We start from the raw sequence: 27,578 nt of genomic DNA on the forward strand, positions 1-27,578 counted from the left end.
AAAGGGGGAAATGAGTTTCCTGCTAGGGAGATATTTGGGGGATTAAACATTTTTAAATCTGAATTACCCTGCCTCGAGACTGACCTGGGTAAAGTTTCATGCCTTTTGAACATGAGATCCAGGTGGGTTGTCTTTCTGTCTGGGGGGAAGGGTTTTAATACCCCAGGGAAAGAGGAAATGCATTTTCTCCCACAAAAGAGAGCCTTAGAAAAAGGCAATTGGAATTGCCTTGCAGAGGAAGTCTCAAATGTTGCTAAGCACAGGTGTGAAAATAGAGAGGTTTAGAAAAAAAGGGAAACAGGTTGGGGTTTCTCTTTTGACATCCTCCTCTTCCTTTGCCTCCTGGACCCCTGTCTCCCTGAAGAAGCCAAAAAGTACAAAACTTGCCCAAAGCCAAGGCTGGCCTGGCCCAATAATCATAATAAGTGTGGTATTCGTTAAGCACTTACCATGTGTCAGGCACTCTACTACATCACTGGGGTGGATACAAGATCATGGCCTCACGTGGCAAGAAGGAGGGAGAACAGACCCACCTTACAGATGAGGGAACTGAGGCCCGGAGGAGTTGTGACTTGCCTAGGGTCACAAAGCAGGCAAGTGACAGAAATGGGATTAGAACCCATGTCCTCTGGCTCCTAGGTCTGCGCTCTTTCCACAAGGCCACCCTGTTTCTTGGTACCAAATTGTGTGGTAGATTCAAGCAGCTCAGGGTTCAGAGCAAGGAAGGATGAGGTGCGTGGGCACCGGGTGTGTTCACTGTTTCCGTAAGTTTTGTATTTCTGGAGACTGACACAAGACTCGGGGGTCTGGAACGTGAATGCTGTCCCGCATGAATCGACAACCAGAGGTTGGAGGGTTGGTTAGTGAAGTCTTTTTTTTTTAAAAGGCCAAATTCCAGAATCTCTCTCTTAAGTGGACAAAGAGAGGGAAACTGGGATCAGTCCTCAAGTTCTTGTGGAACTAGGAATCTTTTGGCTGTTTTCTGGATTTTCTATCAACGCGCACAGACTCCTGATTCCACACCTACGATCTCCTGGCATCATCAGACAAGTCTTCAGTCCCTGCCCTTGCCAGACCATCTGTACCCGTTTCTCCTAAGTCATACGGCTTCACACTCCATCCGGACATCACCTGACAGTGGTCTGCACTGGGACTAATCCCAGGCATTCCCAATTCGATCCCACCCAGGGCCAATCCCATATCCTGGGCCTTTCTTGAAGGTCAGCCTCATGTTGACCGGAATGCAAGGAATCACTCCCATTCTTTCGGGTGCTATTTTGTAAGAGAAATTCAGCTCCTTGTTCCTTTAAAGGCATGAAACTTACCTATCTAATGAATTTCTTCATAACTCTATGGGGTGGGGTGGATCTTCTCCATGGAGGAAAACAGATTTCAGTGGCTTTCGGCTTTGTGGAACAAACCCACATGATGGCCAGCTCTCCAATTTGTTACGGATGGTGAAGATGGGGCCAGGCATCTAGTTGGGTGTCTACCACTTATCGTCTCCTTCACCATCAACTCTCCACTCTCCTACAAAGGGAGCAGATTGGACGGGACAACTATGGAGAGATTGATAGAAAATGCAGTGGAGATATACCTTAGGGCAGTCAATCAAGGGCTCTTCCCAGAACAGAACATTTTGAACTGTGTGTTTTACATACCTCAATGTGGCAAGTTTCAAGATAATCTCATTGAGTTGTGCTGCAACAAATGAATCAGCAACCTGTTAGCTTTCTCTCTCTCTCTCTTTTTCTCTTGTCCTCTCTCTCCCTCTCTCTCTCACCTCAGGATCTCATTTGCAAAGAACAAATAAGTCACGAGTAAAGACTGAAAACGAGAAGCTCTGGTGGCAGACTAGCCTGAGAGCCACTCAAAGTTAATGGATAATGGGGGCTGGATGGACACTGTACCACTTTTGAGAAATCAGAGCTCCCTGAAGTCCCTGCTGTTTCAGCGAATTGGTGAGCACTGGATTTCCCCAATGTTGGCTCATGGATCTTTAATGCAATTCCTTGGGAAACCTTCGTTGTGGATGATTTAAGCAAGGGAAAATAAAATCAGAGGTTGGCATATGGTTGGTGAGCTCCCTAGTGTTAATTTAGGGCTTGGGTCGCGTTAAATCCTATGCTGCTAAATGTAGCGATGCAATTTAGAGAAAAAAAAGCAAAGGGAAACCGGGGCTTCATTCTTACGACACAGAAATGAATGGAGTCCACCCTGTACCCTCAATCCGTTGCCCCCTACGTGTTGGTAGGCTAGATGTTTGGTTTAAAGCAGTACTTCCCATGTGGATGCCAAGTGAATACTGTCTAAGACCACTTCGATCTGACAGTGGTCGGATCAGACTTGGTATTGCGTTTAGTCTGTAAAGCTCATGTTACCCCCACATGGTCGATATTCCTCATGTACAAAGCTCTACCCTTTGTAGATGGAGTGGTGACCCGTGGCACTAAACCAAGAAAAAGCATGGAGGGCTTCTGTCTCTCTGTCTCTGTCTGTCTGTCTGTCTGACTATTTCGGCGTGGGTGAAAAACCAGGCATTGCCTTGACTCATTAGCCAAAGCGGGCACGACTCAGTGCTCCAGAACTTTAACGATCCGGGGGACAAGAGCCGACATCCAAAGAGATGAACGGAAAATTGTGCTTTCAGACGGTACAGTTAGTGGGGCGGGTTTCGGCTGATTCGTCTCGCCGCCGGATACTGGGCGAATGCGTGGGTCTGCGTATCTGTGTGGAGTTCCCGTTCCAGGTCCTGCGGAAATCTAAAACTATGTGCTTCACTTCACGTAGCAAAGGCACCTGTGTTGTTCCCCTTTTTTCGAGCAGAAGGTGAGGGGACGATCCGAGTTTCCTGATGAAGACTATCTTCCCCCACCCCCCGCCACCCGACCCCCTCTCTCCTTCGCATCTCACTCCCATCTCCGTTGGCGGGAGGCCGGTTGTAGCCACGGGAGACGGCGGCTGACCGGGTCCCGGCCTACACCGGTGGAGGCTGCTTGGCAGACCGTTCGAAGGCTCCGGACCGATCGCGAGAGAGAACCGAGCAGAACTGTGAAGTGGACGGACGGTGACGGAAGGCTATTCTGGTGTGAGGAGAAACCGGGGAGTCATTTCAGCTCCATAGGCAGACGCCGCTACTGGTCTGGCACGTGGAACCAGCTCCTGCCGGGGAGAGGTACAGCTTGCCGCTGGGGCAGACGCACAGCTCGTAGACGTTCGGACGAGGAGGGGAGCCGGGTGGAGAAGGGGAGGAGATCCCCACTGGTAGATTCCCCAGCCGGATGGCATCTGCGTTTAAAAATATCTAGGGAAGAGCGGGGGACGGAGAAACTGAATTTTAATTCCTCTTGGCACGGTCCCCTCGGCCACCCCTCTCCTCCTTCCCCCCCTCCCCTTCTCCACTGCTAAGCTCTGAAGAAGGCGCACCACTTCATTCATTCGACCGCATTTATTCAATCACAATTGTGGAGTGCTTACTGTGTGCAAAGTGCTTGAAAGGAATAACTTCGAGGCAACCCCTTCAGAGTAGGATTTGGGGAGGGCTTGGGGAAGCAGTGTGGCCTAGTGGGAAGAGCACGGGCCTGGGAGTTGGAGGATCTGGGTTCTACTCCCAGTTCTGCAATTTGCCCACTGCAGGTGACCTTGGACAATTTGTACAACTTCTCTGGGCCTCAATTCCCTCATCTGTCAAATGGGGATTCGCTATCTGTTCACCTCTCACCCTCTAGACTGCAAGCTCATTGTGGGCAGGGAATTTATCTGTTTACTGCTGCATTTAACTCTCCCAAGTGCTTATTATAGTGCTCTGCACACAGAAAGTGCTCAATAAATATAATCGAATGAATGAACTAAACTGAGCCTCGTGAGGGACAGGGACTGTGTTTCTACCATGGTGCTTGGTATAGGGTTGGCACATGGTAAACACTTAACAATGTAATTATTATCATTATCTTTTGTCCTGTCCATCTTTCCAAGGAGTAAGGTTGTGTGTGCATGTCTGGAGCAGCTTCTGAGTCTTTTTTTGTCACCTAACTTGCTGTTCAGTACATGCGCTTGTTTCCATATTTATATGTATATATTGATAGCTATTCTCCCTTTTTAAGCATAGTCAGAAGGACCTGTGTTCTTCTAATCCCAGCCCTGCCACTTGTCTACTGTGCAACCTTGGACAAGTCACTTAACTTTTCTGGGCCTCAGTTCCTTCACCTGTAAAATTGGGATTAAGTCTGTGAGTACCATGTGGGACATGGACTGTGTCCAACCTGATTAGTTTGAATCTACCCCAGTGCTTAGTACAGTGTCTGGCACATAGTAATTATTATTATTTATAATAAATATAATTAAATAAATATTAATATTAATAATAAATAATAATAATGTATTTGCTAAGTGCTTACTATGTTCCAGGTACTGTTCTAAGTGCTGGGGTGGATACAGGGTAATCAGGTTGGACACAGTTTCTGTTTCACAAGGGGCTCATAATCTTAATCCCCATTTTGCAGATGGGGTAACTGAGGCTAAGAAAAGTGAAATGACTTGCCCATAGCCACACAGCAGACATGTGACAGAGCCGGAATTAGAACCCAGGTCCTTATGACTCCTAGGCCTGTGCTCAATCCACTAGGCCAGTCTGCTTCTTCCTCTTAGATGTGAGCCCCGTGAAGGATGGCTATTTTGTCTATGATTATCTTGTGTCTCCTTGTCACTTGACAGTCAGAGCTTAAGGGATACTATAATGATCATCCTCTCTCTTTCCCATGGAACGGAGAATGGGACTGAATAACATGAATGTGTATCAAAACACTTGTTCTAACAGTTTTGATGTTGAACCCAACCTCACTCCCGTAGGAATCGCCCATTCCCAAATGGATACTCTGAGGCCCAAGGCTTGGGTTCCACATCGATCGGTTGATTGATCCATCACTTATGCCTGATGGTCTCTAGGTAGGATGCTTAGAACAGACAAGTTGAAGTGAGGGTTCGCTCATTGTCTGCAGCAGACTAAGGGGAGATCTTGGGAGCTTTAAAGCAGTCCATCACCTTGCCCCCCCCCACCACTCACCTTGCTTCTCTCCTTTTACAACCCAGCCTGCACACTTCGCTCCTCTAGAGTTAACCTTCTCACTATGCCTCACTCTCACCTGTCTTGCCACCGACCCCTAGCCCATGTCCTACCTCTGGCCTGGAACACTCTCCCTCCTCAAATCCAACTGACAATGATTCTCCCCTTCTTCAGAGCCTTACTGAAGGCCCATCTCCTCCAAGAGGCCTTCCCAGACTAAGCCCCACTTTTCCTAATCTCCCACTCCCTTCTTCGACACCCTGACTTGTTCCCTTTGCTCTTCCCCACTCCCAACCCCGCAGCACTTAGGTACGTATCTCTAATTTTATTTATTTGTCTGTCTCCCACCTCTAGACTGTAAGCTTGTTGTGGGCAGGGAATGTCACTATTTTTTGCTATGTCGTACTTTCCCAAATGCTTAGTACAGTGCCCTGCACATAGTAAGTGCTCAGTAAATATGATTGAAGGTATGAATGAGAAAGCTCATTTTATTTTACTGGCTAAAGCATCCCACTGTCCTCTCCCAGAAGATGTTTTATCACTATGCTGCATTTAGGTCGGCAGAACTAAATTAGAGATATTCTCCCCTATACTCTTCACCACTGTTCCAAGAAACAGAGTCCCCCCTGTGACCAGAAATGTGAAAACTAGCTGCCCGCTAGGACATTTTCTGGATGTCCCAGGCAAATATAACCACCTGCTTAGCTGAGGCTCTTTATTTTTTCAAGGTATTTGTTGAGCACTTACTACATGCTAGTAACTGTACTAAGTGCCGGGGTAGATATGAGCAAGGTCGGACCCAATCCAGGTCATTCATTCATTCAATAGTATTTATTGAGCGCTTACTGTGTGCAGAGCACTGTACTAAGCGCTTGGGAAGTACAAGTTGGCAACATAAAGAGACAGTCCCTACCCAACAGCGGGTTCACAGTCTAGAAGGGGGAGATAGACAACAAAACAAAACATATTAACAAAATAAAATAAATAGAATAAATATGTACAAGTAAAATAAATAGAGTAATAAATATATACAAACATACATACATATATACAGGTAGTGCTTGTGTAGCGCTGACAGTCTAGACAGGAGTGTAACAAGGTACTGAATCCCCATTTTTCAACTGAGGAAACAGAGGCCTGGTGACTTTAAGTGACTTACCCAGAGTCACCCAACTGGCAGGTGATGGAGCTGGGATTAGAACCCAGGTCCTCCGACTCCCAGACATGTGCTCTTTCCACCCTCTAGACTAAGCTCCTGGTGGGCAGAGGATGTGTCTGTTTATTGTTTTATTGAACTCTCCCAAATGCTTAATGAAGTGCTCTGCACACAGTAAGGACTCAATAAATGCGATTAAATGAAAGAATTAGGCCACCCTGATTGAAGCTCATAGTCTTAATCCCCATTTTACAGGTGAGGGAACTGAGACAAGGAGAAGGTAAGTGATTCGCCCAAGGTCACCCAGCAGACAAGTGTTAGAGTTAGGATTAGAACCCAGATCCTTCCGACTCTCAAGTCCGTGCTGTATCCACTAGACCATTTCCCTAGACAAGCGCACATCACCACTTGTCTGCCTGTGCTGGGCCTCTGGTTCAGAGTTCCAGCCTGACCTTCGGGCTGAGCTTACCTCTCCCTCAGTTGACTGCAAATGCAGCTCCTTCCGACATGTGGCCTTGAAGTCCCCCGCAGCTGCGTGAACCTGAACGCCCCTGGGGGCTTCCATGATCAAAGACCTCGTTGGCGATTCTAGCCTGGGAGAGAGAAGCAGAATAATAAGGATAGTTGCGATATTGGTTAAGCACTTATTTTGTGCCAAACACTCTACTAGGTGCTGGAGTGGATGTGATACAACTTGATCAGCCCAGTCCTTGTCCCATCCAGGGGGAATGTGCATTTCATCCGCTTTATACAGATGAGGAAACCGAGGCCCAGAGAAGTTAAGTGCCCAAAGTCATATAGCAGGCAATAATAATAATAATAATAATGGCATTTATTAAGCACTTACTATGTGGAAAGCACTGTTCTAAGCACTGGGGAGGTTACAAGGTGATCAGGTTGTCCCACACAGGGCTCAGAGTCTTAATCCCTATTTTACAGATGAGGGAACTGAGGCCCAGAGAAGTTAACTGGCTTGCCCAAAGTCACATAGCTGACATTTGGTGGAGCGGGGATTCGAACCCATGATCTCTGACTCCAAAGCCCAGGCTCCTTCCACTGAGTCACGCTGCTTCTCCAAGTGATGTAGTCAGGAACAGAACTCAGGTCTCCTGTCTCTCAGGTCCGCTCTTGCAACAAGGCTATGCGTTTTCAAAAGTTACCTGGCTTGCCCAGGTACTTATAGCAAGGCTAGAGGCAGAGCAGGGATTTGAATTCGGGTCTCCTGACTCCTTTCCTGGGCTCTTTCAGTGAGATCACACTGCTTCTAATACGCAAAAATGAGCAAAGCCAGGAAAGGTTAACTGAACAGACTCCCAGGTGGTTTGTCTGTGAAAAGAATGAAGACCCAAAAGGAGGAAGGGGGTGGGGATTTTAGGTTGAATTTTTGATTGACATGTTTCTTTCACTGGCTGTTAAGCTGTTCTTTAGCTGTGGTAAATTATTCTTTTTATATGGTGTTGTTAAGTGCTTACTATGTGCTAGGCACTGTATTAAGTTCTGGGTAGATACAAGCTAATTATGTTGGACCCTGTCCATGACCCTCATTGGACTCACAGTCTTAATCCCCGTAATGTAGATGAGGTAACTGAGGCATAAGATGTGAAGTGACTTGGCCAAGGTCACACAGCAGGCAGGTGTCAGAACTGGGATTAGAACCCACAGGGTTCTAATTCATCTTTGCTAGGGTCATTGAGCAAAGCCACTCTGACCCAATCTATTTTCCCTAACTGATTATAGGTCAGGATAAGCTGGTTGGTCAAATGTTTCCTGATTAGGAAGAGGGCTAAATCAATCGATGTTAATTTTAGAGGCTTTCATTGAGGCAATAATAATAATGATGGCATTTATTAAGCACTTACTATATGCAAAGCACTGTTCTAAGTGCTGGGGAGGTTACAAGGTGATCAGGTTGTCCCACAGGGGGCTCACAGTATCAATCCCCATTTTACAGTTGAGGTAACTGAGGCACAGAGAACTTAAGTGACTTGCCCAAAGTCACACAGCTGACAATTGGCAGACGTGGGATTTGAACCCATGACCTCTGACTCCAAAGCCCGGGCTCTTTCCACTGAGCCATGCTGCTTCTCCTAATCCCAATGGCTCTCTTTAAGGTCTTTGTACATGACAAGCACTGTTCTAAGTGCTCTGGTAGATGCAAGGCAATCAGATAAAATCCCTGTCCCTCATGAGGCTAGAGAAGAAGAGGGAAGGAGAGCAGGTATCTTGATCTTTGACAAATGAGGGAAACTGAGGCAGAGAAGTAAGTGACTTGAAAGTCACACAGCAGGCAATTGATGGAACTGGAATTAGAACTCTGACTCCCGGGGGGCACGAAGAGGCACCCTGAATTTCCAAACCTCAAGCAGGAAGATATCTGGGGTTGGGGTCAGACGGGCTGGAAGCTGGACGGACGGCTTTCTCGTCCTTCATTCCTCTCCGGTTTTACCTCGCGCACTGAGTCCTGATCCCACTGGTACCGTTCCCCGGTGTTAATTGCCCCTAACATTAATCGCAATTAGATCCATTTGTAGATGATTGTGCAACTCGCACAGTGGCTAATTTCGAACGGGCTCAGGCTAATTTGAATTTGAATTTAATTAAAAGGCGTCGGCAGCATCAAAAATGGAATATGAATTTGAAAATGGATGAAAAAAGCCATTCACTCGCATCTAGGAATAGGAATTTATGCCAATTAGAGCAAATAGATGAACGCGGTTTATTAGTTCATCAAGATCATAAGTAGCTCTGGGTTTTTAGATGGGGTGCCTAGCAGGGATCCTGGATCATTACGGATTTTTTAAAAAAACTATTTACTGTTTAAGTCGTACGGCACCGAGAGATCGGTAGGAGAATTGTGTTTCTTCTTCAACTAGAATTTAAAGTGCGCATAGAGAGGCAGTAAGGCCTAGTGGAAAGAGCCAAAGTCTGTGTGTCAGGGGACCCAAGTTCTAGCCCTAGCTCTGTCATTGACCTGCTGTGTGACCTTGGGCAAGTCAGCGTGGCTTAGTGGAAAGAGCACGGGCTTGGGAGTCGGAGGACATGGGTTCTAATCCCAGCTCCGCCACTTGTCTGCTGTGTGACCTGGGGCAAGTCACTTGACCTCTCTGTGCCTCAGTTATCTCATCGGTAAAATGGGGATTAAGACTGCGAGCCCCTCGTGGGACAACCTGATCACCTTGTATCTACTCCAGTGCTTAGAACAGTGCTTGGAACATAGTGAGCACTTAGCAAATATCATTATTATTATGAAGTCACTGAACTTCTGTGGGGCTCCTCTGTAAAATGGGAATTACAAACTCTTCCCACCTCTCCTTTAGACCATGAGTCCTGTGTGGACAGGGGACCGTGTCTGGCGAGATTGTTTGCATCTACCTAAACGCTTACTACAGTGCATGGTACGAGCTTAACAAATACCACCTGTATTATTACCGTGCCCCAGTGAAGGTGTGCCAATGAGATCCTCCCTCACTGGCCCTCCTGGAGATAGGGTACCCATCCTAATACTAATAATGGTATTTGTTAAGCACTTACTATGTGCCAAGCACTGTTCTAAGTGCTGAGCAGTGGTTGTCCCTGCTCACTCTCTCTGGCCTTGGTGCCGCTCAGAGATAAAGCTTTCCTCAGGAACACAAGGTGAAATCTACTCTCTCCCCACCAAACTTTCTGCTTTTTCTCTTGCCACTGCAACCCTGAAATGGAAGTTTCTGTAGGTGATAATGTTCCTAGGCTTTACTCACTCCTTAGGCCCACCCCCCCGCTTCTTTCTTTTGAGGGGGCAATGCTTCTTCTTGTTTAAACATTAATTTCTCAGGAGGATGCAGTCTGCTTCCCTTCCGGTAAAATACTTAGTTCCTCTCAGGAAAAGATACATTATTTACTTTACAGAATGAGAGGAAATGATTCTCTGAAACCTGGATCTTTTTTCTATCTTCCATTCTGAAGTTCATTTGCCTTCAGCCCTAAGACTATGAATGCTTAAGAGGCCAAATCAGTGGGCTCTGCATTGCCTTGAGGATAAAAGCCCACACTACCTTTTTCAGTGACTATTAGGAGTAAAACACCGATTTTAATATTTAAAACTGAAGATCAGGGAGTAGCATGTACTAATGGAAAGAGCATGGCCTCAGGAGTCAGAGGACCTGGGTTCTAATCCTAGCTCTGCCAGTTGCTTGCTGTGTGACCCTAGGAAAGTCACTTAACTTCTCTGTGCCTGTTTCCTCAACTATTCTCCCTCCTAATTAGACTATGAGCCCCATATAGGACAGGGACTGTGTCCAACCTGATTAGTTGTCTCCCAGCACTTAGAACAATGCTTGACACATAGTAAGCACTTAACAAATACAATTTTTTTTAAAAAAATCTACATGGAGTGAAAATAATATTAATTGTGGAATCCCACAGTTATTAAACCGTCACTCTGTGTCAAGCTCTGTGCAAAGCATTGGGGTGGATATAAGGCAATCAGATCAGATTCAGTCCCTGCCCCATATAGGGCTTTCAGCAGTATAAGAGGGAAAATGGATACTGAATCCTCATTTCACCAATGAGGAGACTGACGCCTAGAGAAGTTAAGTGACTTGCTTCTGGTCACCCAGCAGGCAAGTGGCAGAGCTAGAATTAGAACTCAGGACCTCAGTCACAGCCTGAACACTTCTCATTAGGCCATACTGCTTCTCCAAGTTGGCTCAATAGGCTTATAAATGGGAGTCAGTGGATCAAAGGTCATTTTTTCAGGCACTTAAATGCCCATTACTTAGGGTTTCCTTTACAAAATAGCCCTAGGGCTGTCTTACAGCCTCAATCCAAATATTTGCCCTTCAAAATCCTTTCTCTAGATCACTAAGAAATGATCACTGGAGCATTTTACTTGCACTACACTTTTCAGAAATTCCATCCATGTCAAAAATAAGACTTGGTATGGAAAGCATCCCCAGAGCATTTGGCGGAAGTTTACCTTTTCATTATTTAAGCCCCAACTCCAAGGGTCCTATATATGATAATAATAATAATGATAACTGTGGAATTTGTTAAGTGCTTGTTATGTGCCAAGAACTGTGTTAGATACAGGATGATCAGGTCAGGCACAGCCCCTATCCCACAAGGGGTTCATGGTCTAAGTAGGAAGGGGAAGAAATATTAAATCCTCATTTTACATATGAGGAAGTTGAAGCCCAGAGAAGTTATGTGGTCTGCCCAAGGTCACAGAGCAGGCAAATGGAAGAGCCGGGATTGAAACTCAGGTCTTCTGACTCCTAAGTCTGAGCTCTTTCCACTAGGATACCCTGTTTCTATATGACATCTATATGTGACTATATTTAGGTCACCCTTCCTTTATGGGTTTAATGTGCCAGGAAAAGTCAGAGCTTATATATTCAGGGTTCAGTAGAATCAAACAGAGGAGCTGGTGGGAAGGTGAAGCCAACATACAGACTCAAAGAACAATCTTGTGAGCGGCCATTATTTCTTTAAAATAAAAATAAATTAGTATACGGAAAGATACAACCCTGAAAGAATTATGAGGCTTAATAGATGGCACCTTCATGTTTCCATTTAACTGAAGCAACAAAGGATTTGAATGACAACCCTGTGTTTTTTTTTCAACACTCAATGACACTCAAGTAGATCTCAGTTAAGGGCATTTCCAAGAGAGAGATTTGTGAACGCCAAGCGGTAATTTCGATTTTCTTGAACAATTCAGAATTAGGCTCTAGCTTCTTTCATACTCACTGGTCACATCACCCCATGCTGAAACACTCTGACTGTGAAGCAGTGTTGCTTAGTGGAAAGAGCCCGGGTCCGGGAATCAGAGAACAGAGAACCTGGGTTTTAATCTCGACCCTTGTCTGTTGCGTGATCCTGGGGAAGTTACTCAATTTATCAACGCCTCAGTTGCCTCAACTGTAAAATGGGGTTTCAATATCTATTCTCCCTCCTACCTAGACTTGTCCAATGAGGGACAAGGACTGTGTCTGACCTGATTAACTTCTATCTACCCCAGTGCTTAGAACAGTGTTTGACACACAGTAAGTGTTCAACAAAATACGATCAAAAACAAAAGACGAACAGGTGACTTGACTGGTGGATTAGTCTGAGCCCAAGGAGGAGGCCTCAAGATAAATTCTGAGTTCCTCGGCTTTGATGTAATAAAACGTCATGGGCCTCACTGAGCTGTAGGGAATTGTTGAAGCTAGATTCCCCCTTAGGCCACCTCACACTAATTTGAACAGCCAAACCACAAGATAAGGGAATAAATTGTCCTCTTTGGCTGGACACTGGCTGGTTTTCAGTGATAATAATGATAGTGGCATTTGTTAAGCACGTACTATGTGCCAAGCACTGTACTAAGTGCTGGGGCGGTTACAAGCAAATCAGGTTGGACACAGTTCCAGTCCTTCATGGGGCTCATTGTCTTCCAGAGCTTAGAACAGTGTTCTGGACTGTAAACTCACTGAGGGCAGGGAATGTCATTATTTATTTTTGTATGGTATTTTCCCAAGCGCTTAATACAGTACTCTGCATATAGTAAGCGCTCAGGCTCAGCAGATTTCCTTGAAGTTTGGGTATGGATGACTCTGTGGTATTTTGCTCTGTTGTGCCTAAAAAATAGACACTTCTTTTAAGGAATTTATTGAGAGTTCAGTATGTGTCAAACACTGTTCTAACCCCTGGGGAAGGTACAATTTAATTAGGTTGGACACAGTCCCTGTTCCGCCTGGGGCTCACAATCTAAGTAGGAGGGAGAACAAGTATTGAATCCTCATTTTACTGTTGAGGAAACTGAGGCTAAGAGAAGCTAAGGAACTGCCTGAGGTAAACAAGCAATTAGCAGAACCGGGATGAGAACCAATAAATAGGTTTGATTGATACTGACAAGTTGATGGGCACAGAATAGGTAGAGACAATCTTCCAGATGGTAAACTTGTTGTGGGCAGGAAATATGTTCTGTTCATTGTTCTATTGGACAGTGCTCTGCGCACGGTAAGTGCTCAATAAATATGACTGACTGAATGAATGAATTTGTTCTACTAGAAAGTGGTAGGTCCCGCAAACGGAGTCTTTAAGAATGCAACTTCTGTCTGTTGGAACTTTTGTGTCAGAGCTGTTCCTTTTCTCCATCAGTAACTGGCCTTAGGCCTAGCTACCTCCCGAGTCAATCTCACCTGTGAGAACAAGGAGAAGGGATGGTTTGGGCGGGCCTCAAATGCTGAGACCAAAGAGGGAGGAGAATTTAGATGGACCTCAAACTCTTCCAAGGTCACCGTCTCCATTTTAGAACAAAATGGAGGCTCGAAGAAATTGGGTCCAGGTAAAAAGCGTGGACTTTCCAGGTGACATGATGAGGGGAATAAACACAGGCTTCTCAAAAAATTGAACACTGGAAACTGCAGGGGATTTTTGGACTGAAGATTGACGGCTAAATCGTCTTGTCTTTGAATGATAAACATCCCTTTGGTCAGCACCGACAATTGAGCAATTCAGAGCCTTCCCTGCCTCACTGACAGACAATCTGTGGTCTTCTCCATACTCTGTGAGGCGTTAAGTCTCAGACTGACCCCTTGATTGGCACAATTTACTGCTCTTTTGTGGCTGAAAAGACCATTGCCTCAGGCTACCTGAGCCCTAGGGAGGTTCTCCCACTAAAAATGGATTTAGAACCCTCTCCCTTCTCCTGCCCCACACCCAAAATACTGTATCCTAAAAGTCTTTTTGAGGAAGAGAAGAAACGTTAAGGTTGATCTCCTTGGTCGTCCTGACAGGCTGTGGAATGACCACTTTAACTATGGGCAGTGACCTCTCAGTTTCTGTCCAACCCAGGCCCCGAGTCGCAAGGTGAGGGGCGAAATGGCAGCTGCTTGGTTCGCTGAACAAGTAGCTCCACCTCAAATCTGGCCATAATTTCAAAAATGGTCAGGTTGGTATGCTCAGCGCAAACCTCTTCCCATTCAAGAAGCTCAAGTCATTTCAGCCCCACCCCTGAAATGATCCATTGCCTCCCTCTGTTCACTTGTTCTGGCCCTTATTTTTTCCCTCTCCCCTTTCTTTCGTCTGTTTGACTCCTTCCCTCCCTGAAGGCCCCACCCCCCAAACAGAATTATTATTATTATAGTATTTGTTAAGTGCTTACTATGTGCGAGAATCAAGAGCTCTAGTCTTTGTGGCTCTGGGATGTCACATTTTCCCCTTACCATGAGGAGGGATAATTTGGGTGGGCCTAAGTGGAGAGACCAAGGAGGGAGAAGAGTTTAGAAAGGACACAAACTCCCCCTAATCATCACCTCATCCATTTATGCCCTCAATCTCAGAGGTGGGAGTAATCGGGGAAGGCCACGAATCCTATTTTAGAGCAAAATGGAGTCTCAAAGAGCCACTATCATTCATTCATTCATTAAATCATATTTATTGAGCGCTTACTGTGTGCAGAGCACTGTACTAAGCGCTTGGGAAGTACACTATCGACTGGGTCCAGGTAGAGGCTGGACCAACCAAATGACCTGATGAGGTGTCCAAATTCTTCCAATCCAGGTGACCCAGGAAGGCTGAAACTCACGGCAACTGAATTCTTAACGTAACCCTTGGGGTCAAATGGTGTCTGCTCTCAGCTCTACCCTGATTTTTTTTAAAATAGTGTTTGTTAAGCTGTTACTAGGTGCCAGGCACTGTACTAAGCGCCGAGGTACATACAAGGTATTCAGGTTGGATATGGACCATGTCCTACTTGGTGCCCACAGATGAGGTACTTGAGGTCACTCAGCAGACAAATGGAAAAGCTGGGAGGGATTCGAATCTAGGTCCTCTGACTCCCAAGCTTGGGCTCCTTCTATTAGAACACACTGCTTCTCCCCACCCCACCCCGATCCAGAGCCGGTTTTAGAGGTGGGCAAATTATTATTAGTATGGTATTTGTTAAGTGCTTACTCTGTGCCACACACTATTCTGAGTACTGGAGTAGATTAATTAGATTAATGCAGCGTGGCTCAGTGGAAAGAGCACAGGCTTTGGAATCAGAGGTCATGGGTTCAAATCCCGACTCCGCCAACTGTCAGCTGTGTGACTTTGGGCAAGTCACTTCACTTCTCTGGGCCTCAGCTACCTCATCTGTAAAATGGGGATTAAAACTGTGAGCCCCCTGTGGGACAACCTGATCACCTTGTAACCTCCCCAGCACTTAGAACAGTGCTTTGAACATAGTAAGCGCTTAACAAATGCCATTATTATTATTATTATTATTAATGTTAATTAGGTCAATCAATCAATTAATCAATCATATTTATTCATTCATTCAATCATATTTATTGAGCATTTACTGTATTTATTGAGAACTTACTGCATGCAGGGCACTATACTAAGCTCTTGGGAGAGCATAACACAGTAATATAGCAAACACATTCCCTCTAGACTGCAAGTTCCTTGTGGGCAGGGTATTGGTCTGTTATATTGTTATACTGTATTCTCCCAAGCCTCTAGTACAGTGTTCTCCACACAGTAAGCCTTCTATAAATTCAATTGATTGATTGATTCCATGCCCACACAGTCCCTGTCCCAAGTAGGATAATACTAATAAAGGCATTTGTTAAAAGTTTTCTATGTAATAATAATAATAATGATGATGATGGCATTTGGTAAGTGCTTACTATGTGCCAAGCACTGTTCTAAGTGCTGGGGGGGTACAAGGTGATCATGTTGTCCCACATGGGGCTCACAGTCTCAATCCCCATTTTACAGATGAGGTAAAGTAAATGAGGCACAGAGAAGTTAAGGGACTTGCCCAAAGTCACACAGCTGACAAGTGGCAGAGCCGGGATTAGAATCCATGACCTCTGACTCCCAAGCCCGGGCTCTTTCCACTGAGCCATGCTGCTTCTTGCAGATACTGTATTAAGCACTGGGGTAGATACAAGATAATTGGGTTGGACACAGTTCCTGTCCCACATAGGGCTCACAATCTCCATCCCCATTTTCCAGATGAGGAAACTGAGGCCCCGAGACGTGACATGACTTGCCCAAGGTCACGTAGCAGACAAGTGGCAGAGCCGGGATTAGAACCCTGGTCCTTCTAATTCCCAGGCCCATGTTCGATCCAGTAGATCACGCGGCTGAATCCCTGATCTGCTTCGTGCACCCTGAGAGATGGAAGACGAGGCGCCTTGGGAGTCTGAACAAGCACTTACTTGAGGTCTTGGGAAGGCTCTGCTCTGATGTGAGGCGTCTCCACTGAGTGGCCGAACACCGCTCCTTCCGTGCCTGGAAGCAACAGAAGAAGAAAACAATCAACGATCCGGGCTCCGGACTGCAACTTTGTTCCCGACGGATTGAATGCTGGGCTCCGTGGACAGAGGAACACACCTTTTTTTTTCAGGTTAGCACCTTTGTCTTGGAGTCGCGGAAAGAACCAGAACTCTGAATGTGTTCCATTGGCTGGAGCTCAAAAAAGACTGATAATAATAATAATTATGGTATTTGTTAAGCGCTCACTGTGTGCCATGGACTGTACTAAGCGCTGGGGTGGATACAAGCTAATATGGTTGGACACAGTCTCTGTCCCATATGGGGTTCACAGTCTCAGTCCCCATTTTACAGATAAGGTAACTGAGGCATAGAGAAGTTAAGTGACTTGCCCAAGGTCACACAGCAGACAAATGGCAGAGCCGGGATTAGAATCCATGACCTTCTGACTCCCAGGGCCGTGCTCTTTCCACTGCGCCATGCTGCTTCTCCACATCCCTGAACACTAGAAATGTCTGTTTCCATCGTTAGTGTGGAGGCGCCTTGTTGCCAGGGAACTCGACTTGCGCTTCAGTTATACTTTTCTAGATGTTCAGTACAGTACACTGCATGCAGTGAGTACTCGATAAATACCACAACCACCACCACAACTACGAATGGTTCGCTTTACCCGAATTTACACACGTCTAAAAGTGAAGAGCCTCCAAATTGATCAAATTGACCTCTCCTCTCTTCCACCAAACCCGCTCCCTTTTCAATTCCCCCAGATCAGGCGATCTTCCCTCGCTTCCTCCTTCCCTCCTTCTCCTCCCTTCTCCTTTGGCATGGGCAGCAGGGGCAGGGGGCATTTCAGTGGCAGCTTTGATGGGTGAGCCCTCAGTGAGCTCTTTTCCAGTGTAGACAAGGTGGCCACTGGCAGCCTACCAGAAACCCAGGAGCCCATTTCCCCAAACCTCCTTCCTCCACCCTAATGCTGGACAAAGGGCTGACCAGATGAAAAATGGCTCATCCAGTATAAAACTCAAAGAATGGCTACCTATGGCCTGTCTACTGGTCCTCTAGACTGTAAGCTCGTTGTGGGCAGGGAACGTATCTGTTATATTGTTCTACTGTACTCTCCCAAGCACACAGTAAACGTTCAATAGACATGATGCTCCCTTCAAGGCCCTACTGAGAGCTCACCTCTTCCAGGAGGCCTTCCCAGACTGAGCTCCCTCCTTCCTCTCCCCATCCCCCCTACCTTACCTTCTTCCCCTCCCCACAGCACCTGCATATATGTAAATATGTTTGTACGTATTTATTACTCTATTTTATTTGTACATATTTATTCTATTTATTTTATTTTGTTAATATGTTTTGTTTTGTTCTCTGTCTCCCCCTTCTAGACTGTGAGCCCACTGTTGGGTAGGGACCATCTCTATATGTTGCCAACTTGTTCTTCCCAAGCGCTTGGTACAGTGCTCTGCACACAGTAAGTGCTCAATAAATACGATCCAATGAATGAATGAATGAATGATCGAGTGACAGAAATCTTTAACGTTACAGTAATCTGGGGGAAATAGGCCTGCTGCCTCAGTCTCTGGCTTCAGATTCTTGGGGTGGTCATCAGAGCTCACCCCCAAACACACCTGGTCCCCCATTTTCTGGTTCCTCACAGAAACCCCCCTCCCGGGGCCCAGCTCTTGCCCAAATGTCACAAGGGGAAGGATTTTTTTAAGGACTTGCTATGCGCCAGGCACTGTACTAAGCACTGAGGTAGATACAAGCTAATCAGATTGGACACAATCCATGCCCCACGTGGGGATCACTATCTTAATCCACATTTTACAGATGAGGGAACTGAGGCACAGAGAAGTTAAGTGGCCTGCCCAAGGTCACACAGCAGACAAGTGGCAGGGCCAAAATTAAAACCCAGGTCCTTTGGACTCCCAGGCTTGTGCTCTTTCCACTAGGGCCATACTGCTTCTGGGGAGGGTTGAAACCTGGGAAGATGAGAGTCGGAGAGTTTAAAGCAGGTGACCACTAGATTGTAAGCATTTTAAGGACAGGGATTGTGTCTTCCAACTCTGTTGCATTATACTCTCCCAAGCACTTAGTACAGTCATCTGCACATAGCCAGGCTTAATAAATATCACCGATTGACCGATCAGATGACCCAGTGATGCAAGCAGATGGAAAGTGGGCTTACACCTTTTTATTTCAATTTCCCAGCCTGGGCTAATCCAGAGTATCATCAATAGATAATAATAAATAATAATGATGGCATTTGTTAAGCGCTTACTATGTGCAAAGCACTGTTCTAAGCGCTGGGGAGGATACAAGGTGATCAGGTTGTCCCTCATGGGGCTCATAATCTTCATCCCCATTTTACAGATGAAGGAACTGAGGCCCAGAGAAGTTAAGTGACTTGCCCAAAGTCAAACAGCTGACAGTTGGTGGAGCCAGGATTTGAACCCATGACCTCTGACTCCAAAGCCTGTGTGCTTTCCACTGAGCCACGCTGCTTTTCTGTGATGATGCTTCTCCCAGAACATCATGGCCGAAAATACCATTTTAAAGGAGAAAGAACTAAGGCGAAGGCAAAACCATGCCAGAAAGTGAATTTATGTGGGTCATGAATTAACATCTGGAATTCCAAATGCAGACCGTGTCCCAAGATTTCTTTCTACATTAATGGGGAAAAATTGCTTTAAAAGGCAAAAATAGAGAGGGACTAATGCTGCCATCCAGGAAGTTGTTGGTGACTCTGGGCTCTTTTGGGAATTGAAAAGTACAATTCTCCACAAGCCTTTACCCCTTAACCTTGCTACTTCCCAGCTCATCCTCTTTGCTCCTCCTAAACAAACCTTCTCATCCGATCCCAGACCTCCTCACTGGCCCCTAAACTTCCTCACCGGACCATATCGTATCTTTTCCTCGTAGGTATCATAATTAAGTACAGGCATTTCTCATGCAACATGAGAGGCAGTGTTGCCTAGTGAATACAGCCTGAGCCAGAGAGTCAGAAGGAACTGGGTTCTAATCCGGGCTCCGCCACTTGCCTGCTCTGTGATCTTGGGTAAGTCATTTCACTTCTCTAGGCCTGTTACCTCACCTGTAAAATGAGGATTAAGACTGTGAGCCCCATGTGGGACAGGGACTGTGTCCAACCTGATTACCTTGTATCTACCCCAGTGTTTAGAACAGTGCTGGTACAAAGAAAGCGCTTAACAAATTCCATTTAAAAAAAAAAAAAGGGAAAATTGGTTTGTGGACGCTGCTGAATAAGGAGAAACCATAGTGGGAATTATTTATGAAACGAGCACTCGGTGTGCTAATGAGTTAAGTGCCTTAGGACAGAGGTTTCCTAAAACAGGTTCCCGAGCACATTCGTTGATGTCAAACGAAATCAGAGCGAGCGGAGAGATGAAAGCTGTCTGTCTGACTCGGGCCAGTTCTCTGAAGAGAGAAGACAGCATGGTTACAATCTGGCACGCCCCCCTCTTCTCTCCTTGCCTCTGGAAGTTCCCCGAAGGGCAGGATGTGGAAGAGACATCTCTCCGCCACGAACAGCCCAGAGAGGATGTCTACTATTTCAAAGCCAGCAAGGGCCCGGCCTGCATTCTCAAATTGCCTGCCTGGAAACTACGGAAATGGAAATCTCAGAGACGGGCTGGGAGAAAGGGTTCATATACTTAGCTGGATTGCTGGAGACTGGAATTCAATCATGGACAATTAACAGTGAATAGGATCCGATAAACACAAGTGGACATCTGGCGTTGGGTGGGTTGCCTTAGACTCGCTTCAATTTTATTCTTGGAAAAAATGATGCTGAAAAGTCTTTAGCGGTCCAAAAATCTTGCGTTCTAGGAATACTCTTTTAATTGGCTTACAATCGACTTTTCAGAAGAGCAGCATAGTCGGAAGTCAGAGAATCTAGGTTGTAACCCTGGCTCCGCTATTTGTCTGCTGTGGGACCTTAGACAAATCCCTTAATTCCTCTGTGCCTCAATTTCCTCATTTTTAAAATGAGGATGAAGACTACGAGCTACACAAGGGACATGGACTGTATCCAATCCGATGATTTTGTATCTACCTCAGTGCTTACTACAGTGCACATAGTAAACAGTTAACAAACATCTTAAAAAAAAGGGCAGTGATGTTACATTCACTTGCTTGGAGGAAAGCACGTGAGAGGAAATGGAAGGGAATTGTTGACCACTGTAATAATAATGATAACTGTGGTATTTGTTAAGCACTTACTATGTGCCAAGCACTGTGCTGAGCACTAGGGTTGATAGAAGATCATCAAGTCCTCATCCCACATGGTGCTTGCAGTCTAAGTGGGGAGTGGAGGTGGAATTTTATTCCCATTTTACAAATGAGGAAACTGAGGCACAGAGAAGTTAGATGACATGCCCAAGGTCTCGCACAGCAGGTAAATGGCAGAGTCAGGATTAGAACTCAGGTCCCCTGACTGCCAGGTTCAGCCAGTGTATGACACTTGCCCCAGGAGTGGGGTCATCTCTATTTGGATGTCATTCCACCAGTGGTATTTGTTGAGCACTTACTGGTCATGGATTCTAATCCTGGCTCAGCCACTTGTCCACTGTCTGACCTTGGGAAAGTCACTTTACTTCTCTGTTCCTCAGTTACCTCATCTGTAAAATGGGGATTAAGACTGTGAGTCCCATGTGGGACAACCTGATTACCTTGTATCCCTCACAGTGCTTAGAACAGTGCTTGGCACATAGTAAGCACTTAACAAATATTATTATTATTATTATGTGCAGAACAGTGTACTAAGCTCTTGGGAAAGTACAGTGCAATAGAGTTAGTAGACATGATCCCTGCCCTCAAGAATAATAATAATGATGGTATTTGTTAAGTGCTTACTCTGTGCCAAGCACTGTTCTAAGCACTGGGGGGATACAAGGTGATCAGGTTGTCCCACGTGGGGCTCACAGTCTTCATCCCCATTTTACAGATGAGGTAACTGAGGCACAGAGAAGTTAAGTGGCTTGCCCAAGGTCACACAGCTGACAAGTGGCGGAGCCGGAATTAGAATCCATGACCTCTGACTCCCAAACCCGGGCTCTTTCCACTGAGCCATGTTATATTCACCAGGCCACACTGCCACACTTGCTGGGCAGCTGCATTTCACTGAATTCCATATTAAAGATGAAATCACAGGCATCTCTCTCTGTGGAAGGCTCAAACTCACACACTCACGCATTGGTCTGTCACTTGTGAACCCTTTTTTTATGGTATTTGTTAAGGGCTTACTACAAGTCAAACACTGATCTAAGCACTGGTGCAGATAGCTGGGAATTAGGTCAGACACGGTCCCTGTACTGCATGGGACTCATGGTCTAATTCCGTCCCATGATCAAAACAACCCTAGTCAGCCTTGGGAGAAATCAATAAATCAGTCAATCGTATTTACTGAGTGTTTACTGTGCACAGATCACTGTACTAAGTTTGTGGGAGAGTACGAGAGACGCATTCCCTGCCCACAGCGAGCTTGCACTCTAGAGGGGGAGAGAGACAATAATAGAAATGAATAAATTATGGATATGGACATACGTGCTGTGGGGCTGAGCGGGGAGGTGAATAAAGGGAGCAAATCAGGGTGACGCAGAAGTGGGTGGGAGAGAAAGAAATGAGGGCTCAATCAGGGAAGGTCTCTTGGAGGAGATGTGTCTGCAATAAGGCTTTGAAGAGGGGGAGAGTCATTGTCGGTCGTACATGAAGAGAGAGAAAGCTCCGGGCCAGAGGGAGGATGTGGGTGAGAAGTCGGTGGTGAGACAGAGGAAGTCCGGGAACAATGAGTAAATTGGCATTAGAGGAGCGAAGTGTGCGGGATGGGTTGAAGTAGGAGAGCAGAGAGGTGAAATTGGTGAAGGCAAGGGGATTGAAGACTTCAAAACCAATGGTGAGGAGTTTCTATTCGATGCAGAGGTGAATGGGCAACCATAGGAGGTTCTTGAGCAAACGTTAACCATTAAAAGGTCAAGGGGAATTGAAAGCCAACAGGCTTCTGGGTTGATGAGAAACTGAAACTCGAGGTGGGGAGTTAACTGATAATGAGTGGTTGCCTTAATTTCTGCATTCATCACGATTAAGTTTTCACTGAACCCCATCTATCCCGCTTTGCCAGGTTGGTACGATGGATTGAATTGTTGGTTCCTGTACTCTCTGGCTACGTTCTTACACACTCTCAATGGGATGCTGAGAAAATGGACCTGACAGTGACTAGAGGGGGGCAAAAATTTGGAAAAATAGACCTGCCACAGAAAGTCTTCAATTGGAGACAAACTGGTTCCAAAAAATATGAATACAAAGAAGAGAACAACCCAGTTCCACTTTCCCAGACGAAGAGGAATGAACATCAATCAATCGATCAAGCCTGAAACGCCATCCCTCCTCAAATCCGACAGTGACTCTCCCCTCCTTCAAAGTCTTATTGAAGGCACACCTCTTCCAAGAGGCCTTCCCAAACTAAGCCTCCCCTTTCCTCTTCTCCTATCACTTCTGCATCATCCTGACTTGCTCCCTTTGCTCTTCCACCCTCTCAATCGCGCTGCACTTATGTACATACCTGTAATTTATTTATTCGTATTAATGTCTGTCTCTCCACCCTAGACTGTAAGATCTCTGTGGGCAGGGAATGTGTCTGTTTATTGTTGTATTGTATTTTCCCAACCACATAATACAGTGCTCTGCACATAGTAAGTGTTCAATGAATATGACCGACAATGAATAAATGAATAGTACTTATTGAGCATTTACTATATGCAGAGCACTGTACTAAATGCTTGGGAGAGTCCAGTACAACAGAATTAGCAGTCTCATTCCCTGCCCATGTGGAGCTGACAGCCTAGTCTAGGCCACGATTTCACAATATTTTATGATGGGCACTTGACACATGGTAAGTGCTTAACAAACACCATAAAACAAAAAAAACTGAATGGAGTTTGAGGATATTTTCCTGACTCATAATTCTTCTGTCCTCACACTCAAGGATGAACATTTGCTCTAGGATGTTAGGGCAGTAGTGTGAAACTATTGTTCCTGTCTGTGAGGGTAGGTTGTTTGGTGGGGAAAGAGGTGTGGATTGGGGAGTGTCTATGAGACTCCAATGACACCCTTTGACATCCCCACAATTTCTACCAAGGAGAGATCTCAGTTCCCAGTTTGAGGCTTTATGAAGCGGATGTCATCTATCAGCCAAGATCAATCCAAAAAAGCCAGATCAAACGGAGCATTCCTGACGACACTCAAAATCAGCCTGTGCTGGAGTTCACTTTTGACGCCGCAGGCTGAAGAAGGAGAGGATATTACCTAACAGGGGAGAATACAGAGTGGACGGCATGGCAGAGGAATACATCTGGGCTGGCCAGAGATGACTTTTATAATGGAAAAAGAAAATGAAACCAGGATTGCTTGGCAAAGTCTGAAGTACTTCAGATATAGTCTTCCCTTCAGCATGTTGTCTTTGAATCAAAGGACAGCTCGAGACTGAGGAAAATTTCATGTTTCCACTGCTTTACTGATAAGATATTCTGATGGCAGATGAAACTCTGTGTCCATTTATAATACTTTTGCTGCTGAATAAGGCTGATGACCTTTTAGTTCTGAGGAGGAACCTTATTAAAATCAATCTCCTCCAAGAGATCTTCCCCAATTAAACCCTCTTTTCCCCTACTCCCTTCTGTCCGCTTAAGCACTGGATCAATACTCTTTAAGCACTTGGTTTTCATCCTACCCTCTGCCCCACAACACTTACATATATATCCAAAATTTATTTATTTAAATGTTTATCTCCCCCTCTAGACTATAAGCTCCCGAGAAATTGTAATCTCGTCATGGTTAAGGATTGTATCTGTTATATCGTTACATCGTACTCTCCCAAGCGCTTAATACAGTGCCTGGCACATATTAAGCACTTAAAAAATACCATTAAAAAATAGTCACTTCACTTCTTTAGACTGTAAGCTCGTTGTGGGCAGGGAACATATCCGCTAATTCTGTGGTATTGTGCTCTCCCAAGCACTTAGTACAGTGCTCTGCACATAGTAAGCACTCAGTACGATTGATTGATTCTCTGGGCCTCAGATGCCCATCTGCAAAATGAGGATTCAATTCCTGTTTGCCCTTTGAGAGCCCTATTTGGGACCCAATTATCCTGCTCTTCCCTATAATATAGGGCTTGGCTTATAGTAAGCACTTAACAAATACCACAGTTATTATTATTTTAAAAGCTGTTGGGAAGTGGTCCTGTTTTAACAAAGCTCAGAGAGAAACACTCATGTTGTCAGGGGTTGCTGGTACTCCAGGGAGGCAACATGGAAACTTTGACATAAAGCAGATTTGCAGCTTAATCAATCAATGGTATTTACTAAGCGTTTATTGTGTACAGAGCACTTTACTAAGCACTCAGGAGAGTCCAATATAACAGAGTTGGTAGACACATTGCCCCCCCAAAATGAACTTACAGTCTAGAAGTTGTGAAAGCCTAAAAAAAGGAAAAAACTGCCACAGCTAATCCACCTTACAATAATTAACCGCGGTATTTGTTAAGCATTATTTTGTTCTATGCACTGCACAAAACGCTGAGGTATCTAAAGGATAATCAAGTTGGACCCAATTTCTGTCACACATGGGGTTCACAGTAAGAAGGGGGTTCAAGTTCCCCATTTTACAGATCAAGATTGGGTTCTAGAGAGCCTCGCTCCATTGGGTTTATGATAATACAGCGGCTTCATTTTTTTTGGATCAAGCGACACATTTGCCCAATTTGAATGTAGAAATCGGGCTCCACTTTGGGAAGGTAATCAATCGGTTAATCAATGGTATTTATTAAGTGTTTACACTCTGCAGAGCATTGTCCTAAGAGCTTGGGGGAGTACAGTACAACGGAGCTGGTAGAAATGTTCCCTGCCCACAAGGAGCTTATAGTCTGGAAGGGGAGGACCCTCTAGGCAACCAACCATTTCACAGATGACGGGGGGAGGAAGACCCATAAAAGCTGCCCACCCACGCCGTTTCTAGCAGCAAAGTCCACCCTCAAGAACACAGAGGACTGAGAAATGAGGATCGTGAAAATCAATGGATGGAAGGGAGATCAATACCTAACCAAAAGAGATGTGAGTTTGAGTGGCGCTCATGAGCTCACACCAGAATTTCAAGTTTTCTTGTAAACACTAATTATTTGTTGTGTTTTAATGGGTTCATTTTCCTTCTCCAGCAAGCAGAGCACCGCTGTCTGGTTAAGAGTCCTGAGGTTCAAATCATTCATAACCCTCTGCCATTTGATGCTAAGCTTGGCATCCACTGAGGCTTTTGATGTGCACAGCCACCTTGAGATACTCACAGAATGCATTGCAAGAGCCGTCTAAGATTTAGGTGAATAAGTTAGATGAATGCTGTTAAAGCATTCTCTTTTTTCTCTACCCCTATCTTGTTCAACTCTATCAAATAAATCTACTTTGAATAATGGTCTATAGTGGAGCCAAAAAAAGTGCTCTCTCTATTTTTCTCTCTCTATTTCTCACTCTCTCCCTTTTTCCCTGCTTCCCTCCCATTGTGCTCCATTGACTGGGTTTCATCTATTTTCTCTCCATCGTTCTACATGCTTTATTTATGGCCTCACGGTCTAATTTGTAAGTCACCGGTACCCCTCATCTCTCATGCTTCTGTCCAATATTTCCCTTTTCCTGCCTTAAATGGTATTCCTATTTTTCAATCCCAATGTAAAGCATCTTGAGCCAGTCTCATTCTCACATTCAATTACTTTACACTTAGTTTGCTATGGCCCTGCTCTCAGATAGCATGCAGTTCTGACAGAATCCCTGATTCATTTCACATTCCCTGTAATAATAATGATGATGACGTGTTAAGTGCAGGGACTGTGTTCAACCCAATTTGCTTGTATCCACCCCAGCACTTAGAACAGTGCCTGGCACATAGTAAGCACTTAAGAAATACCACAGTTACTTACTATGTGACAGATACTGTACACTAAGCACTGAGGTAGACACAAGGTAATTGTGTTGGGCACAATCCCTGCCCCATATAAGGTTCACAAGTCTTCATCCCTATTTTATAGATGAGGTAACTGTGGTGCAGAGAAGTGAAGTGACTTGCCCAGGGTCACGCAGTGGCTGAGCTGGGATTAGAACCCAGGTAGCATGGCCTAGTGGAAAAAGCATGGGATTAGGAATCTCAAAACCTGAGTTCTAATCCTGCTCTACCACTGGCCTGATGGCTGACCTAGGGTGAGTCATTTGACCACCTTCCCCACCGCCCCCAAACACTGCTTCTCCAGGGCTCAATCTCCTCATCTCTAGAATGGGGATAAAATTACCCATTCTTCCTACTTCTTGGATTGTGAGTCCCATGAGAGATAGGATTATATCTACCCCGATGCTTGGCAAACAGCAAATGCTTAAAAAAATCCCTCTAACTGGTAACTCCACCAGATTTAAACCAAGATCATATCATTGTGGGCAGGGAACTGGTCTTTCAACTCTGCATTGTATTCTCCCAACAGCTTAGTACAGTGCTCTGAACATAAGAAGTGCTCAATATATACAATTGAAGGATTGATAGTTTTTTTTTAATACAGTATCCATGAAGATTTTACTATGTGCCAGGCACTGTACTAAGCGCTGGAGATGATACAAGTTAATCAGGTTGAACGAGCTCCATGTCCCTCATGGGGCTTACAGTCTTTACCCCCATTTTACAGATGAGGTAAAACTGAGGCACAGAGAACTGAAATGACTTGCCCAATGTCACACAGCAGAAGACAAGTGATGGAGCCAGGATTCGCACCCAGGTCCTTCTGACACCCGGGATTGTAATTTATCCACTAGGCCATCCTACTTTAACAGTGCTTTGCACATAGTGAGCGCTTAATGAATGCCATTATTATTATTATTATTCTTGTTCCTTGGACTTCCTGGTACGGTATCATTTTTTTTTAAATGGTATTCATTAAGCGCTCATTATGTGTCAAACACTGTTCTAAGCACTGGGGGAGGTACAAATAAATTAGGGTGGACCCAGTCCCCATCATACATGGGGCTCACAGAGAGAACAGGTATTTAATCCCTGTTTTACAGTTGAAGAAACTGAGGCACAGAGAAGTTA

General features: G+C 45.2%; 1 protein-coding gene across 2 annotated transcripts in view; it reads right to left on the bottom strand.

Annotated features, from left to right (window-relative positions):
* Positions 1–617: 617 nt before the first annotated feature.
* Positions 618–27,578, bottom strand: part of SGCZ (sarcoglycan zeta) — a 453,455-nt gene continuing 426,494 nt past the window's right edge. For both annotated transcript variants that reach the window (XM_038769257.1, XM_038769258.1), the window contains 3 exons: positions 16,388–16,460; positions 6,688–6,811; positions 618–3,304 (listed from right to left, as the gene is read on the bottom strand). In XM_038769257.1, coding sequence (XP_038625185.1) covers positions 3,113–3,304; positions 6,688–6,811; positions 16,388–16,460 — 389 coding nt within the window. In that variant the 3' untranslated portion in view covers positions 618–3,112. The remainder of the gene's footprint in view (positions 3,305–6,687; positions 6,812–16,387; positions 16,461–27,578) is intronic.

Source organism: Tachyglossus aculeatus, chromosome X5, assembly GCF_015852505.1.
Source record: "Tachyglossus aculeatus isolate mTacAcu1 chromosome X5, mTacAcu1.pri, whole genome shotgun sequence".
NCBI classification, from domain to species: Eukaryota; Metazoa; Chordata; class Mammalia; order Monotremata; family Tachyglossidae; genus Tachyglossus; species Tachyglossus aculeatus.